Source organism: Acanthochromis polyacanthus, chromosome 9 (genome assembly GCF_021347895.1).
Source record: "Acanthochromis polyacanthus isolate Apoly-LR-REF ecotype Palm Island chromosome 9, KAUST_Apoly_ChrSc, whole genome shotgun sequence".
NCBI classification, from domain to species: Eukaryota; Metazoa; Chordata; class Actinopteri; family Pomacentridae; genus Acanthochromis; species Acanthochromis polyacanthus.
The window spans coordinates 21898847-21918988 of record NC_067121.1 but is presented as its reverse complement, the minus strand read 5'-3'; the positions used below and the strand labels follow the sequence as shown (position 1 = coordinate 21918988).

Genomic DNA, 20142 nt, shown 5'->3' with positions numbered 1-20142 from the left:
TGTCTGTCTGTCATTTCTGCTGTTCAGACTTACTTCTGCTGTGGTTCCCTCCTAATAGATATTCAGAAATTGTCACCACCCCTGAAATTGCTTAAGCCCTGAAGGTAATTGATGTTGCTGTGGAAACCATCCTCAATTTAGCCTCTTACTAACCCCAGGCTTACAGCAGGTGACTGCAGCACAGACACCACTGCATTTTGAAAGTTACCCCAAACTTTTTGCTTTACAAAATACATAATGTAGCATTAATGCAACTTGTGCAATCCTATAAGCAGTGACGTGACTGCCCCCCTCAGGAAGTGTAGTATATTATGCCAAATTATGTCTTTTGGAAATGCAAGTGCTGTTACATAAGCTTTAAATATATTTAATTGAGAAGTGAAAGCAAAAAGTCCGACAATCTAATTAGGGATTCTAATGAGTTTGTCCAATAAAGCTATAATTTGATACCTGATATCTACACAGGATTAAATAGATTGCAGATATGGTGTGTGTATGTGTGGTATATTGGAATGCAGTGTTTCTAAAACGCTGCAGCAGAAGAAGCATTTCAGCATATTTTTAAATTACTGACAAAGAAGAATCCCATATAGAGGTGACAGCGTTAACAGATCTGATGATTAATTTGTGCCAAAACAGCCTTTGTGTTGCAAAGAACTTTGGGTGCAGCTTCAAGGAAAGTGCAGGAAGAAGTCAGGTCAGAGCCATGTGGGCAAAACAACAACAGTATGTTCATGTTTGTCACAGTGACGCACACAGATGAGATAAATGGCCAGCACAAACAGCAGGACATCAGCTCACAATCAGGCAGATGTGTGCACACGCAGATATGGAGGCGGAAGGGAGCCTGAAAACATGCTATTCCAGTTTTCCTGAGAACACTCCCACCCGCCATCAAGATACGGTTACAAGACGGAGAAACATGTAGCTGTGGGACGGAGGAGGAGAGAGGGGCACACAAGAGAAGCACTGTTACCAGGTCAGCACTTTGAAATCCCAGGATTTACCACGGCACAGGTTTCCTCTGGACCAGACCGCAACAAAGACAACAGGATGGTGGATTAACTTTAATCCTATCAGTGTTTCTTATGTAGGACCCTGCAAACCAACACCTGCATTACCAATTACCAGGAGGAAGTGCCTCTAAGTGAACCATAACACATGACCTCTATAGGTCAGTACCTCAGGCTGTCCAGTAACCGCTCAGACTTCTTTTGGTAACCGCATTATCAGGTCCGCGTGGAAGGCACATCACAACCCCAGCATGATGCAAATGACAAAAGAGATTTCTTTGTTGTAGCTGTGCTGAACAAAAGCAACAAAAGGACTAACATGCTGGAGCTGAGAACTGAGCTGCAAGGAGATTTTCGCAGCAATAGCTGAAAGAAACAAAAGAAGACAAATCCCTTGAGGGGAGGAATGAAAAGATGACCGTCGTGAAATGACACACAGATTCAAGCACCACAGTGTTTTCTGTTTCTAATGGTTCGTAGAGAGTCATGGTGAAGCCACTGTGAGCTTACAGGTAGAATATGTTGCTGTGCTTCGGGAGCCGCAGGCGAACTCGACACCACCAGATCCAGTGGAGCGACAAGGACGCTTTGCTTGACGATGAGAACCAGATCATTCCAAACCCCTGCTTCCTAGACTCAGGTAAAGAAATGGCAACACAGTGAGCTCTGATAGGTTCACATGTGATCTAGGTTTACTGAATGAGTAATACTATTATGCAAGAGTCTCAAGATTCGCCTAATGGTGTGTGTATGCTTGTGGTTACAGTACGTGCTGAAAAGATTCTTGGCACAATGCAGAAAATGTTTTTGATTGTTATTTTAACACCACTGAATGTGCTGATTAGAAGACAAAGGAAAAAATGCACTGAGATACACCTTCGGTATCAGGACTTTACTCACACTTACTTATAGAAGGAATAAGACAGCAAAGGCCTTTATTTCCATGAGCTGATGCTGTCTTGAAACATGTTTTTTTTGTCTAACTCAGGAAATTATCATTATTTCAGCTATTATAAGGCTTTAGGGTGTTGCAAAAACAAAAAGTTTTTAAATTAGCTGCTAGTGAGAATCAGGTTTGGGCCCAATGCTGCTGCACTTTCCAGCTCCTGGTTACACTGGATTTCCCACGGTATTACAGTCATGATTATATTGGATTTCCCACAGTGTTACACTAACAGAAAGGCCAGTTAGTGTTGCCATTTGGTTCCATGTATTTTTCTGCCAAAATCTCACATAGGCAGTCATGCTAACCTCTCACCATGGACCTGTGAGTTTATAGGTAATATATAAAATATTGTAACAACAGGTGAAAATTTAGAATCCAACTATAGAGATGTTTGTTGTGATCTTCTGATGAAACATCATCACCCAGGCTGATTATACCCCTGTAAATAGCTGCCTAATTGATACCATTGTATCTTCAATGAGCACTATTTGCCCCAGCTTTCTGTACTACACAGATTTTCCTCTAATTGACCACAAAGGGGCAGTGTTCCAGCCCTATCCATGCTGTAGCGAGAGTGCTGCAGAGATGTGCAGGTAAAATCTGGCATGATTCAGTGGTGCTTTTTGTATTACGTAGCCCTGTATATGAGCTGTTCACTGATGCATCATAGAGCACCACACCTGTGGAAAAATAGGAAACGGAGCTGAAAAAGGCTCTTGGAGTCTTTCCATTCTTAACATTCAGTCTAATGGGGTTATTCTCAGTAGGTCAGTGTGCTCTTTTCCTCAATGAAGTTAGGTGGTGAACAGCCTTCACAGTCAATGTGTAATTATGTTGAGACGTGCATCTCGACATAATGACCAATGTACCGTTTTCTGCCGCAGTAACCACCAGCGCTTTAAAAAGAATACAATTTCCTCCCCATAAATAGCTGTCAGCCAATCTTGGAATTAAGCTTAAGCTCTCCCACTGAGTGTAGGCTGTAGTGGGAGCCACTGGAAGCGTGGTGTGTGGTTGTGTGGATACTCCATGTTACTAACACAGGTTATGCTGCTTTGGTGTTCTCATGGGTCCTGGAATGAGAGGCATTCAATTTTTTTTAGGTTGAAATCTTTCATCATCGAAGTTATGAGAGATTAGTTATCCATGTGCACAGTTTAATTGGGAATAGAGCAGTAAAACTGCAAAACTGGGAAATCAAAAAGTATCTTACACTTTCCTCCTTACTGCCAGTAAACATGAGATTGTATCTCTATTTTTGTGTTTTGCTCTTGGTCATGAGAAGACAAAGTGTCCATTCATGGCTGTTTGTTGTGGAGTACAGTCTTTGTTGATTATAGAAGTGTCTAATCAGCTCAGTCTTCTCTTTATCTCTCGTTCACTTTGTCTGTTTATGTCTTTGGGGGCTATGAGCCGCTCTGGAGAAATCAGGAGGGCGTGTTTAATGCCCCTGGGATCCACTCCTTGTTTTCCATGTGTCCCGGGGGTTGGAAGGCAGCTGAAAGTTCAAACAGAGACACCCTCCCTCATGCTCTGCATGGCAAGAGCTCAGAGATTAAGGGGTTTGTCTGCACCGCCAACAACAAGGATTGCTCACAGTTTGTAACTTGCCAAAGAGGAAGGATGATTCAGTTTTTTTTTAGGTGTAACTTTTGTTTCTATTACAGATATGGCTTTGTGGCAAAATAAGCAATGGAGAACCTGTTTTTCTTTTGTACTTTTGCTTGTACAGGACAGGTAGAGCCGTGTGGGGCAAAAGCAGCTACCATCCTGTGTGAGTCTGCAGAATCAAGGAGCCAAAGGATGCAGGTGGCAACGAGGCTTTGCACTAACTTGTTTGAAGTTTTTTCCCATGTCAAAGGTGAAGGATTATGTCTGGCATAGGAATTTAGTCTTCAAGAGAAGGACTTCAAGAGCTGAATCTCAACTCTTGGGCAGAATGTGAACCGTGGCCTGTGTTACACACTAGTTTTGGTGTGGGAATGAAAGCGTATGTGTGAATCAGTTTGAGTGAATTGAGATGCTATTCCTTAGCAGTGGGACCGTGGATGCGATCCCAAGGACTACAGTTATTGGGCAACAGCAGCAGGGGATGACTGTCTACCACATATCTGTAATACTGAAAGAAACACAAGAAGATGCAGCAGTGTCAGAGCTGGGATTGGGCCGAGTCACCCACACCCTGGTGGAGAATTGCCAGCCAAAAGAAGAGATAATGAGTGTGGTGCCAATGGAGAAGAGCCCCAGGCTGGGCAGGGCACGACAGGAGCTCGACAGGTGGCCCTCCCTGAGCTTTACAGGTAGAGGTGGGAGGCACAGAGAGGAGGTAGTTTTGGAGGAGAATGAGGAGGAGCTAGAGGAGGTGGAGGGAAAAATGAAGACTGACAGGTTTTTGAATACAGGAAACTCCTCACAACATGCCAGAGACGTGGCAGAGCTAACAGCTCAGATAGACACTCGGAGGCAATACGTAAAGAGCTCAACGATATGCTCTGGCAGCGCCCATTCTAAGGGACTTGTTCTTGGGGATCATGGTACCGTTACAGGACACAGCTCTCTGCCACGGGCCGTGCTACGAAGGCCACGTCAGGATGAAGCCCTGCTCGGCAGGAGGACGATGAGCATGTATGGCGACCCAGTCAAGCAACAAAGAGATTGGCAACCTGAACCAGAAAGACGGCTGCGGAGGCCCAGGAGTGTTTGCATGCTGGCAGGCCCGGGCCAAGTCCTGTCAGAGCCACAGACCCAGCAACTCTGTAAAAGGGCAGTCATTTTAGAAAATAACCAGCAGTACCGAAGCAGGAAGGCTGAGCTGAGGGCGGTGGATGGCCTCAATCCTGTCGTTGCTCAGCGGCCTTCTGCCCCTTCAGAGGTGACCCTCAGGGGCCGTCAGAGGAGCTGGAAGCCCAGGCCTGTCAGTATGACAGTACTGGAGCTGAGAAAGAGGGGCTCTGATGACGAATTAGACAGCCAGAGGAGCTGCAACCACACAGGCAGTGATGGAGGGTTTCTTAAAGGAGGCTTCCGTTGGAGGCTGTTTGGCAAAGATAAGAGCAAGGAGAAGGAGGATGTCAAAGATGCTGCATCTTCTCCAAAATCCAACAAGTCTGATGCTTCAAAGAGTACATTGAGCTCCTTAAGGCGGAGCCTCAGTCTGCGAATCAGAAGGACTCGACCTCGGGATAAAATTAATGTTGGATTTGAGGGGGAATCAAAAGAGCGTTCACGGACTAAAAGTACTGCTGAGGACACATCCATGACACCTCGGCCTTTCTCGTACCTCACAGGAAGAACACTTCCACCTTCCAGTGAGCAGACAGAGGATGGGGGCATGCAGTACTTTCAGTACCACAGCAGGGGAAAGGTGAAGGTGATGGAGGTGCCCCTCTGTCCAACCAAACTGTCTTCCAAACCAGTTCAGGAAGAACCAAGCATATGGCAGCTCATAGCCAACCGTTTCAGGAGGAAAGAGCAGCCATACATTGACAAATGTGAACATTCCCAGAGCACAGACACCAGCCAACATCCCCAGGCTGGGAATCATAAGTCACAGCCTGTCACCATAGAAACTCTGGCAGGCACTGACTCCCACAAAGGTCAAGGTAAGACCTGCAAGATTGCTGAATTTATTTCTCAGCTTAGTTCTCCATTTATAGCCCCTCGTTCACTGCACATAGAGTTACAGCCCAGCAGAAACACGGAAGTCTAGTTTTTTTCTTTTCTTTTTAGGAGGACAGGCAAATGAAAAACATGTGGGGAATTGTGAGTTTGGATGGAATTCAAAAACGTCTGGTTCCAAAGAGTCCTTTTGGAATTTCTATTTTAGTTTCTTTATTTCACCAGTGTTTTTCATGTGTGAACCTCCTGTTTGTATGCACTTACACAGCAATTACTTTGCCTTGTAGAAGGTTTTTGAAATTCAGTCAATGAGTAGGTAAGTACAGTAAACAGAAATCATCAGTGACTGACTGATAAGAACACATTGTAAAGTGTAAAATTGTTTCAAAAGTGGGGCAGCTGTGGTATAACGGTCCCAGTGCTGTCTGTGTGTTACCCGGACTCTGGACATGAGCGTCTTGATAATGCTGTCTGTTGGCCTCACATAGAGGCAGCTTAAAGAAGCAGCATTAAAGCAGTTAGTGGCTGTAATGGGGATGCGTTTGGCAGTCTCGCAGGGCTAAATTAAGAGGGCTTACATGCTATAATGATGGGGAGAGGAGAAAACGACTTAAGCACTGTGTTTAAAGGTTAACTCTGACAGTGGAGTGTGTTTGTCCAGTTGCCTGGAAGAGCCGGCAGAGAGAGGCAAATATTTGTAACTATCTGAATTAATGGTTGTGATTTGCTGTGTTTTCTATGTCAAGCTCCAATTTCACACCTTCTCTGGAAGACCTAATTAGTCGTCTGTGACAACTTAATAACCTCTACAAGTCTCAGGTCACGCATATCCTGTATTGTCTCATTAAGCCGGTCTTTGGACCAGAAAAGGAGATATTTTATTTTCAGCATAAAGCAGCCCGAAGTCAACCTTGTTGATCTGCTGTCTGTTTTGCACATGACGTGTTACCAAGGATACCTGTTCTTTTGTGGCGTGGGGTGTCAAGTGATATTTTTCCATTTATTCCACAGCAGAGTCAGTCAGTCAGGCATTAGGAATGTAGGTGTGCCGATCAGCCTGACTGCAGTTAGGTGTTCAATGCCCTGGGCGGGACTCTGCGCCTGTTGCTACCTGCATAAGTGTTTGTTCTTAAATTAAATCCAGAAAGCTGAAGCCCAGTGCTCCTCAAACTGAACCCACACACACCCAGGTTGTGCTCAAGTGTGTGTGGGTGAGGTTTGGGGGAAGGGAGTTTTAACTGGGTGAGGAGTTTGAGGTGTCCCCACCCCCACCTGTGGATGAACAAAGCCACTCTGTAGTGCCTGTGGATCCAGAAGTGATCAGTGAAGCGTGTGCTGACATGGGGGCTCTCTGGGGGTCTTTGGGTTGAATAAACAGTGGCTGGTCATGAGGCGTAGATGGTCAGAGGCGCACATATGTAGTCAAGGTTGAAATACCACAGAATGGATTGTAGATAGAACCTTGTAATAAGATTTATAGCAGGTCAGTGCGCGTAGCAGACAGAAAAACACTCAAGTGATGCATATTTATTCAGACGCACCTTGACTTGCTATTTATAATTTGAAGAAACTACCCCGCTTGTGCGCGTTCTATGCTCGTTTATCTTGAATCTGACATAAAAGTTATTCATGAGGATGGAATTCCCTTCACTTCTTTTGCTCATGTCTCATTCAACATCGCTCTCTGCAAATTCTTGCCAACAGTATTTCCTGCAGTTGGAATCTGTCTGCCAGTTCCGAAACCTCCATATTGAAAAATAATTTCGAAGATGCATTTGTTTATGTCGTTTATACCAGCGGGGGTGGGTGAGCTTAACTCCCAGCAGGTAGTTATGGTCAAGATAAATAGACACTTTCCAGGAACGTTGTACAAACAGTAACATTGTGATAATGCCCTCTCACCTGCAGTAGGACACATGGGGAGACTGCAAGATATTGAAAAATCTGAGTCATACACAGTCTAGGCAGGAGCACAGGGAAATCTGTTAATAACTAAGTATTACTTATATTTGAGCATCTGCCACTGCAAATCTCAGCTCGAGTACATTTTGTCCTTCAGGAAGCCGTTCCACCAACAATCTAGAAACTGTTGGGTTCAGCAATTTGTAGATCTTTCGTAACGTATGTGTTTGATTCATGGTTAATTGTTTCCATCGGTTTGTTGTCTTTCTGTCTTCTGTAGCAACAAAGTTCACCTCTGACACATCTCTGTCTTGACAAATTGAGTCAGTCGGCCTGGACGTTCTACTGCAAGACTTTTAGAAACCCCACTTTGTAATTCTCCTGTTAAATGAGAATCCTGTTTGAACCGAGGTGTCCAATTTATTTTCAGGGCAGTGATCAATGCCTCTCTGCAGACAGCACAAAGCTTTAAGAGCTTTAAGTAGGGAAGGTCGTCCAGACCACATTAAACTGGCAGGACGTAAAGATTTTTACCTTTTTCTCTGTTGATTGTCTTTGTCACTTACCCTCTTTGGCAGAAATAACAGGCTGTTGTTTTGGAGCTCAGTAGAACAGACATAAGAGCTCTTGCTGGCTTCTGTGTTGATGTTTTTTAGAGAACCACACAATAAATGGAGATCCTACAGGACTATTTTGTGAAGACATGCATGATAAAAGCAGCCAGACGGGGAATGTCGGTTGGTCATGAGGCTGGCAAATCTTCAAAGTAGAAATACTAATTGCTAGCTAAATTTTCACTCTGTAATTTATGACAGTGGAAAAACATGGTTGGAAAGTCGGTCGGAGCTGCAGAGGAAGTTTTGACCTCAAGGTTGTCCTCTCTCATTCCCCAAACCGCTGCAGATTCACTGCAATGTATGCATATGTACCATACTCACATGGTCAAACAAGCATATGCACAGACTGGTTGCTCACTTTGCATTTTCCATTCTCATGAAATGAAATAAGTCGATTGCGCTTCACTGCACTGAGACTGAATGGTCATTTTTATCTGAGTAGACAAGAGCAGTGAAGTGTAAAACCTGACAAACAAGCTGGAACACAGTTTCCCCCCCTCACAGAGACAAAAACACTGGTGTCCTCTGTTAGCATCACAAATGCTGAGGCTCTCTGCTTCCATAGGCATTCTAGGACACACTAATGTGGGGATGGTGATATTTAAAGAATGACGTAACTCAGAGCACATGGATTCAATTAGGGCAGTTTCTTTTAGCGAGGGACGGAACTGGTTGCACTGTACCTCTCCCAGCATTGCAAAAGTCAGACATTTTTCACCGACTTGCTATTTGTTTGGTGTGCTGGTGAGAGGAAGTATACTGGAAGAGTTCCTAAAAAGATTTTTACTGTCATGAGACATGCATTTATATTGGGTCCTGTCCATGTTTTGAAGCTCCTGATTTTCTCTTGCTCTCTTTGTTTTTGTGTTGTTATGCTCTTGAGAACATAAGTGGTGTTACAGCCAACAATAAGGAAATGTGTTGTTCCAGAAATGCAGCTCTCGTCAGCGGCCAACAACTCCATCTCTGTGTCAGCCTTTAGTAACTCTTAATTTTCCTGCATTTTTATCTGCAAATTGGCCTTTGTTTGACTGTGTTCCTCTTTGAGAATCTGATTATGTGGACTGGGCATATGTAGGAAAAACACTGAGGTGTTTTGATATTTTGTTTATCTTTCAGTTTATTTCTCAATTCACCAATTTTGTGCTGGTGTTTGGTTACCATGGTAAATGACTGGCATCTTACACTGTTTGTGTGTCTCAGTGGTGTTTGTGACTATAAGCTTTGCTCAGTCCTCCAACCATTTTTTTTAAATTGAAGATATCATTAAATTAATCAGAAATGCAGTCTAGACATTGTTAATGTGGTAAATGACTATTTTAGGTGGAAACAGCTGATTTTTAATGGAATATCTACACAGGGGTACAGAGGAACATTTCCAGCAGTCATCACTCCTGTATTCTAATGCTACATTGTCTCAACTAATCATGTTGAAAGGCTAATTGATTCTTAGAAATCCCTTGTGCAAATATGATAGCACATGAATAAAAGAAAATTGTCTTGATGACCCCAAACCTTTGAACAGTATATATTAGGGCCTTAATAGACCCTGTGCACGTCAAAATGCTAACTTCCGGGTTCTGACCGGAGGGACTTACAGGTCCTTCCGGAGGCTATTTCGCAGCATGGATAACATGGAATCAAAAAAGAAAAACATTGTTTTCTCGGCAAAACAAAAATCAGATTTCAGCCTGTTCAAGGTCGATAGGGGAGGTACTGTGGTGTACCATTATGTTCGGCTTCTGGTGTTTATAACAGTTCTATAAGCCTTCACCGTTTTCCAAAAGACCGGCATTTGCGGGCTCAGTGGATTGCCAAAATTAGACGAAAAAAAATGTGTCACACTGAGCTGAGGATCGGGAATATTAGTGCATAGTCACTGATCAAACAGCAAATATCTGATAAACTATAACAACAATCCATGCCCTCTTCAATCATTTGTTATTCCGTTTTGACACCTAATAAAATATAGAAGAAATCCAAGCATTTGTCATTTTGTTCAAACAAAGCTACAAATCTAATATGTCTTGCTGAACTCGACTAACCCTTTAAGCTGCAGTCAATTTCAGCCATTTTCAGTACAAAAAATCGCTAACATTTGTAAATAAAAATATGACGAGAAATACAGGGAATATTGGACGCGCATCGCGAGGTGCATTTCCTTGAAAACGACCTATTCGTGGAGTATATACCAACTTCAAGACATGTTTTGGACAAAATATGTTACTGGCTTGTTTCGTCTGGATGTCCAAGGTTGGATTCTGGCCGTTTTTTGTGGAATATTTTCATCCGTGTGTAATAATGAACCTGGAAATGTGAGTCGCGCTGTGTACGTTGAAGCCGTGTACAGAGAAAGGATGGATGGATATTCGTTGTTTGTTGCACAAATGTGTTTATATTACCCGCTGTGGTAATCACGTCTGAAAGTGGTTTATACCGGCGTATTCATGAGAATCTAAGCTTTCCATCGGCGTATAGTGTTTGTATAATCGCGTTTGCAGTTTCAGACATTTAGCAAATTGCTTATGCAGATCTCAAAGTGTACCGCGGGCGGCACACTGAAGCGCAACTGAAGCGCAGCGGGCTAAGTACCAAAGACTAAAGTGTAAAGTGGATTCTAGTAGCTAACTAAGCAAAAAATAGTAATGTATAAATACTAGAAAATAAAATAATAAGGTACATGTTTGGCAAGCCCTACAGTTAAGCTAGCGCTAGTTATGTAGGATGCGATGCCACTTACCTTCAAAGTTATATGTGTACTGGGATATATAAAATTTGAATCCCTTTTCCCGTTTGCTTTGAGGAGCTGACGAAAAATCATCAACGAGACGATAAACATCGTCAACAGAAATTTTAGGCAAGTTGCCTAGGCATCTGGAAAAGTAAAGTGTACTGCTGGCTTCTTCCATTTTGACAGCGCTGTAAGCGGGACTGGAAGTAACTGTAGCACCCGGAGTTTTTCAACCGGAACTAGCACATGCTATCGTGCACAGAGTCTATTGGCCGATCATAGCCCTTTTCAAAATAATCGTTATCAGCCGGAGTTTTGCCGATTAAACACCCATATATTTTTAATTTCTCATAAAACAGTAAATGCTGCTAAGTGTCCAAGTCGCGCAGAATGATGACCATGCCCGAAAAGTTGATTATCATTATTATCCATCTTCAGCAACCGTCATGATGTCACTCTTAGTTATACTTTGTCAGAAAATACTATACCACGACACAGGCTGTAACAGCAACCCACAATGTATGTTGTTATGGAGTAACATTAGTGTCAGACGATTTGTGACTGTTACATATTTTAAATGCAGCTCTGTCAAAGAAGACAGGTTTTAACATCTAAGAAAGGCGTCTCTGGTTTTTATTTTGGTTCATGCGAGTCATGGCTTCATGGCAGAGAAAATAATGGAGGAGAGAAAATGTGATTTAACATTAAAGGGCATCAGAGGGCCGCATAAATAATGCTTTGCCAGTAGCTTCAACCATTATGCTGCTTATATACAGCATATGCATATATATATATATATATATATATATATATATATATATATATATATATAACCTACCTCTAATTTACAGCAACAAGAAGTACAAGGCAAGATGTATTTCATAACTCATTTATAGATTGATTCTTTTTTAAGGTTATATAATTTCCCGGAGGTTTGATGTGTTGTTGCATGTTTTTGTACTTCAAAATTGCTCTCTGTTGTAAAGTTAGACAAATACTAAAGGACAAAATATTGTAAAACCCTAAAATGCTCTGCCTGTAAATCATATCTTTGTTGTTGTAAGCATTAAGCGACCAAACAAAGTTATTTTATTCATTATTTGTTTAAATTTGTTTAAATTAATCGGCCGATAATTGGTTATCAGAATGTTTTCTGCCACATATCGAAATTGGCATAAGTCTCAAAAAACCTGTGTGTATGTACATATATATATATATATATATATATATATATATATATATTAGGGATGTAAAAAATGACGAAATAAAATTCAAAGACGCACGAAATAAAAAACACGAAGGGGCGCCGTGCACCACTGAGACTGATGATTTTTGACCCTCCTCGCCTACTGTAGCAAAACACTCGCTTCAAAACGGAGGAAGATGAGGTTGAGGAATTAGCTGATGCTCCTTCGTCAAATAAATCGGTTGTGGCTTCCTATGTAAACGACGAGAGAACGGTGAGAAGATTGCGGATAAAACAAAAACCGTGTGCAAAATATGCCGCTACAGTTCGCTGTATACTGCGGCGAGTACAACTAGTTCACAGTTCAGACATTTATAGGTCTAGACTGCAGCTCCTAGGACTGCTATTTGTTTTCCTTTTCATTCAAGAATGTAGTTATCCTGATTGTTACAACAACAAAGCACTTTTTTATTGAGATTTTATGTTTGTATTTGCACTGTAGTCTAAATAAGGGGAAAAAAACTACAATTTTTTTTTTTCAAAGAGCATTTATTTTGTACTGATGCAGGATTATTTTTGTATGTCTGCATAAGGTAGAAAATAAAGAAAATGAGATTTTTGTACAACATCCTACTGTTGGGAATTTTCTTTAATCTTTATTTCGTATCGTGAGCCCTGTTTCATATTGTTTCATGAGTTGAGCATTTCGTTACATCCCTATATATATATATATATATATATATATATATATATATATATATATACATAGACAGACACACACACAGTATAAAGAAAATGAGGCAACAGCCTTATCTCATGGAGCTGGTTTAAACTGGTGGATGTCTTTGCTCATGTTCTGACATGTCAAACCCACACTAAGAGGGCTTAACAGGAGGCGTGCTGTTTAAAGACTACTCTACTCCACACAATGCTCGGTGAAATGCCCTTCTGTTTCGGGATGCACTCTCCTCACCCACAACAAGTGAGACATCCAGAGCAGCGTGGGGCTCTCTGTAAATGGAGGTCAGAAATAAGTAAACATTTTAGCTGGAGATTTTTTTTTTACTCTAATTGTAGTAGGCAAAGGCATTTTTGGCTCAGATCTGTTTGGCTATGAGTCATTCATGCTTTTAGCATTATTTGGAGAGAAAATGGAAACGTGTCTTATAGCAGCAGTGGTTACCTTAATGTTTATGCTGTCATTCTCTTCATATTAGCATCGCCTGGGGCACAAAGGAAAACCACTATTGATGCAGCGAGTAGGCTTACAGTAATGATGGTGCATGGATGCAATAGTTGTTATGGTTTAGACATGCTGAAGGGGGGGTCATCTGGTATTACACAGCTTGTTGCCAGGGGACGAGGTGTGTACACGCCCATGTTGGAGATAACATCTTCTTGGGGGATTCAGATGCTGAGAAAACGGTGATCCATATCAGGAAGTTGGTCTTTCTTCTAATAGTTGTTATGACACATAGTTGTGTACTCCATCTCTGTGGGAAACGAGCACAGCTTGTGGACTTGTCATTTGTGTTTTTCGTTCTCAGGGGTTGCATTGTTCTTTATAGTGCTCTTCCCCACTGCCCTTTTTCAAAGTACTATTATCTAGTCAAAGTCTGGAAATGTCACTGGAAAACCAAACAAGCTGAATGCAGCCTGATAATAGCTGGCTTTTAAAAACAGATTAGCTAAATCCCTCTCCGAGATTGCACTATTTTGAAACCTTATATTGAAATAGTTCACATAGATTGTCTGAACCACAGGTGTTTCACAAGTCCTTCTCTGCAGTTGCGTGTTTATGAATTTGCAAATGTGTAAACAAAACGACAATGAACAAATTAATTTCCAGGGCTGTAAATAATTCCACCAATAATTAGCTGGCTGCTTGTTCACTTGATGAACTGTTTGATTTAGAAAATGTCAGGAAATGTCTGTCACAGTTTCCCATAGTTGGGTTTATTCAAACTGCTTTTAATGTCAAACACAGCAGTCCAGAATTATGAGTATATTCAATTTGCCATGGGAAATTATTTTAATTATGATTTGAATATTAAAACTGTTGTTGGAAATAATTAATTCTAATTGTTAATTAGTTATCTGTCAGTCAGTTGGTTGATTGATCACACTTCATACTCTACTTCATACATACTAAAGAGCACAAATAACAGCTGAAGTTTTCTTGTTAAAAATGTATATTTTCTCTTTGCCGTTTTGCTTCTGTAAGCCTATATGCTTTTATAAATCTACACTAAACTATGGCACAGTCACATCTGTTATCATGTGTGCAGGAAATTCAAAAAATGAGAGGAGAAAGAACTAAGCGAAATGACATTCTGTAAAGAATGTATCACAGGAATTGATCGCTGAGTAAGTCGGACTGTACCTCCACTGATTGTAGATAAGATTTGTCATATCTATATGACAAACTGGAGCAGTCATCATAAAACTCACTGCAGACTCCACAGACAGTCTATGAACTGTAGCTGTAATGTCAGTTCACCATCATCCAGTGGAAAAGGACTGATAATGCCATTTTATCTGCAGCCGGCGCCAAACGGAATATTAAACAGATTACCTTTCAGTGCTGCTTGATGTTCATTATTTATTCATCCATCTATTTGTCTTTTTCTTTCTAGACTCCTTCGTCAACAGCCAGGAATGGACATTGAGTCGGTCAGTGCCAGAGCTGAAAGTGGTGAGTAACTTTTTTTTAATATTCCTAACAGCCCCACTCTTAATTCAACCTCAGAGGTTTCATCTTACTGATGGATTTAAATGTCAGTGGCAAAGCATGTTCTGTCCATGTACGACTGGTTTTGCATTTCACATGAGAGGGAACATTTGAGAAATTGGCTGGACTTCTCCCTGGCACGTAGTGGGTGATTTTTAATGAGATGTGTTGGCATGGAGATGCAGGGTGGCTTGCACCAGGACACGAGATGAGTGACAGTTTTGGGCTAGACCAGTGACACATCCTGGGTCTGATCCCACCCGCCAGTGAAGCACACACACAGACACTGCCAAATGCACAGCTAACATGCTCACACGATTCAATGCCATCCACCCGTAAAGAGTAGCGGCCTTGAAAAGCTTCAGTCCACTGTTCTGCCGGTGGATGTAATATTTCAGTGTTAGGTGAATTCATTGTTGTCGTACCTTTGCATAGGGGAAAACTTCAATGAAATGAAAAGGGAGGATTCACAGAGAGCTCAAAGACAAACCTGCTTTATTGGCTTCAAACACTTCCACTGCGTCTGCTTCTTTCTGTGTTTCTGAGGTGTTAATTGGCAGGGGTGTGTTAAATGGAGCAGGAGAGACTGAAATAAGTGTCGCAAAATAGCGATCATTCCTTTCAAAACTTTCAAAGAGTTTCTAAAGGTCATGCTGAAAAGAAACTGGTCATGAGTCTCAGAAACTTGTTAATATGATAGCAAAATCAGACTTTTCTTTTTCATGCTGCAATAATAATGAAAGGAACTGGGGTCAAAACAATTCCTGCGGATTAATTGAAATGATCGCAATCGCTTGAGGAAACCTCGACTACATCTGCTGCCACAGGGAGCCGGTGTTGTTGTTTCGTCATAGTGACTTAGCTGGGGCCAAAGCTTCTTTTATTGCGTTTTTCTTTATCATCAGCTGTTTCGTGTTTCCAGATCCGAGCTAAACGTCTTCAAAGAGGAGTGAAAGCTTAGTGGAACGTGGAGCAGTGCTGATACGGCATTTTGATTTCACGAGGCCTGTTTAGCAGCAGGTCACAAAGAAAGCGGTTAAACAGCGGGGACCCTGGTGCTGTGGTACGCTCGCAGTCGATTTCTGTTGACTCATAGCCTTCACCGCACGCGGCCTACAACTTTTACTAACTTCCAGCTTATTCATCCTTTATTGTGCTGGGGTACCTCATGATACATAGATGCTTCAGTTTTTCAGGGGGGCTGGCCGGGAAAGGCCTTCAACGGATCTTTTCTCTTGTGCCTCAAACTTCCCTATAATTAGAACCGTACCTGACTTTAACACCCACTAATGATCTGAAGAAGAAGAGGGGCGATGGTGGGTAGAGGAGGAGGAGGAGGAGGAGGTGGAGGAGGGGGAGAGGGAGGAGATGAGGCATGTTGCAGCCTTTGTTCTTCCCAGACACGCTGGCATCATCAGCCCACCCTCTGTCATGCATCGCCCTGAAGGCACTTGCAGTAAGGTCTGGTCTAGACACCAGGGACAGGAAGCAGAGGAAAGAGGACTTTGCACATAATGTTTCAACCTAACATGGCTCATGTAGAGGAGCAAACCGTGTTGTTTTTGCTTTTGTTTCTTAACCACAACCCAAATGTAGTTTCTTTTCCTGTCCACCATCTCTTAAACACACCTGAAATGTAGTGTTTCCACCCTCCCGGCAGCAGCTGGTGTCAATTCATTGGAATATTTACAGTGAAACAATCAATCACAGAGAAAACTGAGTCACCTTTTCATTTGTGTGAGTTTAGTTACTTTGTGTGATAATTACAGCCTGACCAGAGCTGCAGATGCTAATATTAATATTCCTGTTAATAGCCATTGTAGACATTGCACATTAAATTGCACTTTGATTTTTAGATTTAGATTTTAAAATCTCTTTGGTTTGATGATTCGTGTCAGGATCAAGGTACAGTAGAGTGTACTGAACTGGATAATGGAGAGAATCTTTTAAATAAATACCCTAAACATTTCTTCTTCTTCGCACAAGAGTGTCTCCATGCGTAGACTCTGACGTATACCCCACTATAAGTATATTTATATATAACCCAAAATGGCAGCCTTCGGTTTATCTGTCGCGCTCCAATGGTAATGCTGCTGTCAGCAAGAATTATTTTCAAAGCTGCGGCGGATGATGCATTTAGGGAAACTTGTACAGTTCAGATTTGATGCTTGCCAGCCAAACAAAAAAACTTTTGAATGAAATTAGCTTCCAAACTTCTGTCTGAGGATATGGTGTAGGTCTGGATGCAGTGTTTTTGTTGTTGGCCACACACCATTTGCAGATAATGAGCTGAAACCTGAAAAGCTATTATAACTGAGCTTGAAGGCTCTGTTTTGACCTTGGAAACAATAGCTAGGAGAAAAATACTGAAGTTCTTACTTAATTCTCCTCTTTAGAACTTTGGAGACAGGGAGTGAAGTATTTTTATGTGTCTTAGCACTAATAACAGTATTTTTTTTCTTGCTCTTGCAGGGCATTGTGGGAAATCTGTCCAGCGGGAAGTCCGCCTTGGTCCATCGGTACTTGACAGGCACATATGTGCAGGAGGAGTCTCCCGAAGGTAAGCGTCTGCTGAGGGTGTTGCAGGTCAGGAGATGATTACAAACATGACAGATAACACAAAGACACAGAAACACAAAGATTAATTCAGTTTACCGAGGCTCCTTCATGTCACCCTGCTGATGCTCTTCCCAGCTTGTCATATATTTTACATTGTTGCCGACGTGTTTAAACCTTGTAATGTTAGCCTCTCGCAAATGAGGAGAATCCTTGTTATTAGTTGTGTTGTGTTTCAAAAGCGTCAAAGTCAAATTATGCAGTGAGCTGCTGGGTGGTAAATTAGTTTCTTTTGTTTTTCATGAGAAGAAAGTCAAGCATGTTGGCGCGTATTGCTACACTGCACAGAAGGATAACCATATTAGAAGGAGTGTACGGGGATATTTACAGGAAGCACGGTGCTGGTTTGTTTGCTGCTTGTCAGAGTACTTTTCTAATTAGTTTGTATTAGAATGCTTTGTCTTGGATTTTATCAAGTCTAGACTGGTAATTGTTGTAGTTTCTTTTGGAATTATATCATTTTTTCCTCTACTAAAAGTTACAAGATAAAGCCAAGCATAACATTTCTTGTAAATTGGCCCTTTAAGGTAAAACTAAACTAATATTTTTTTGGCAGGGCTGTACATTCAAGTTTTTATTGCAGTAATAAACTAAAGCCAATTTTTACACATTTCTAAGGTTCTATTTATGCCGTCTTAAAACAATTCATCAGAAAATTCATCACAAGAATGCCCTCTTCGGGCCTGAAAGGTACGTCCTGCTCTCAGAATCCCGCCGATATTTTGGCAAACCCAGAGTTAACTGGTGATCTTTGAGGGGTTTGCAGTGTTTCATTTTAGTGTAATTATAGTGAGGGTGAGACATGAAGCGCATAATTAGTTTCTGGCATTTCGCTGTATCAAGGGAGAAAAATCCTCATAGCTTAATTAGTCCTTGAGAAATCAATGGTGGAAATGCTGGAAAAACAGAAAGAGGGCTTGTCGCTGTAATCAGGGAAACATGTCGGTTCAGATATGTCCGTGTGCCTCTTTACGTCGCTGCAGATCGCTGTGATACGGCATACCTGTCTCATGAATAGCAGCTGCTCAGCCTCTCTTTTGTCTCTTATGTGCTTTAACGCTGGCTTTACTCCAGATTGAGTATTTACATTGCAGCAGCATCGCCCAGCAGTGGAAGGTTCAGCTGTGGCTGTTTCTTCGCTGTTTTGTTCCTGGGCTTTTGCTATGATATCTGAAAAAAGGTACTGGGGTGTGTTGCTATGGCAACACCGGATGGAGCTCCGTTGGATTGTGGCTCTGTGTCAAGGTCTAAGCCTCCGTGTAAGCAGAGTATGCTTACTGCGTGTTAACCATGCCTACCAACTTACTGTCTCCCAGCAGGTTGCGTGAAGGGTTAGTAGTCGCCTGTTTTGATGTGAGGTTGAACTCGAACTCGATTTCAGATAATTTGTAATCGGTTTTCATCATGCTGGAAGAAGAGTGTGCTGGTCTGCCTTATTTATTCACAGCACCGGCTTTCTGTTTGGATGCATTGTATTGGCTCGGCTCTAAATAAAGACAACAGCATCCTGGATGATTATGTAACTTGAAATGTTTGCTTCAAATTCCGACCGAGCCATATGCTTTCATTACAGACGCTGGTTTTCGACACTCTTTTCCATAATCTGCTCTGGCGTATGTGCGTGTGCTGCCAGTTTCCATGCAAACTATGTCGTCTGTTAAATCTGTGGTTTGGTCTGTATTGTTGTGATCTGCTCTTTCACACTGTGTAATGAGATCCTCCCCATCTTTTCTCGCTTTTCAAACAGGATTCAAACATACAGACGCATAGCTTCTCAGTCCTTTGTCTGCATCTCCAAAGCTCTGAGACTTCAGTGAAAAATAAAAAATAAAAAGCTGGCTGGTGCTTCATGAATCTCTCTCTCTCTCTGTTACACAACCAGCATCAAGCAGGGTTTGAGAGTCTGTGCAAAAGGCTGGGAGAATCCCCTGTTTGCCAAGCGGGCTAAAGTGGTCTTAACAGGGGTGGAAGTGTGGCTCAAGTGGATATGTATTGCTTGCTGACACAGGAAAACTGTCTGCCTATTAAAATTACAGGGCTCGGCTACTGTATGGCCCTTATAGCTCCTCTGTGGTGCAAGCTCTGTAGTTCTTAATAGGTTTGTTCAACAACATGAACTCTGACACTATTATCTAATCATAAGAAGATCTTAGCTTTTGAAATTCCTCGACTAGTCTAACAGGTGTGCCGTCATTGTATGTGCACATCTGCCGTCTTCAGCATCATATTTTTTATACTTCAACATCATTCCTAGACCTTCTCAAATTTTTTGCATTATTCAATTTTGTCAAATTGCTCTCAGCATATTTTCGTATTCATAAGACACTGTTTTCACTCCCAGGGCCATCTCCAGCCTCACAGCTTTCTCATTTGAATGTTTTTAATCTCCACAGGATCGCAAAGCATTCAAATGATATGCAAAATCTAATTTACTGCATGGTTCTCCCATTGGTCTTTTCTTTATCTGGAGCCAGCTTTGCTAGCGGCAAGGAAAATGTATTTGTATTAGAAACGGAATGAAGGAAAGGGTAGAGAAACTCAAGGCCGCATGGCTAAGTGTTAGCTTCCCACTGCTGTCCCGTGGACATGGTGTGACCTTAAACACATCAGGTCAGAACAAAGACAATTTCATTTGACTGTTATTTTATTTCCCATTGCTTCCTTTCCACCTTGAATTTATTCATCTTGTCTTAAGGTTTCGTAAGTGCAATTTTGTTATGTTGTGAAAACCAATCCTCAAGGCCGCTGGTGCTCACGCGGTGAGGTGATGGAGACTGAATCT

At 41.9% G+C, this 20142-nt stretch overlaps 1 protein-coding gene across 1 annotated transcript in view; it reads left to right on the top strand.

The window, feature by feature from the left end:
• Positions 1-20142, top strand: part of agap3 (ArfGAP with GTPase domain, ankyrin repeat and PH domain 3) — a 128312-nt gene that overhangs the window by 44117 nt on the left and 64053 nt on the right. The window contains 2 exon segments of the mRNA XM_051952843.1: positions 14650-14708; positions 17217-17304. Of these exon segments, the coding sequence (XP_051808803.1) occupies positions 14650-14708; positions 17217-17304 (147 nt within the window).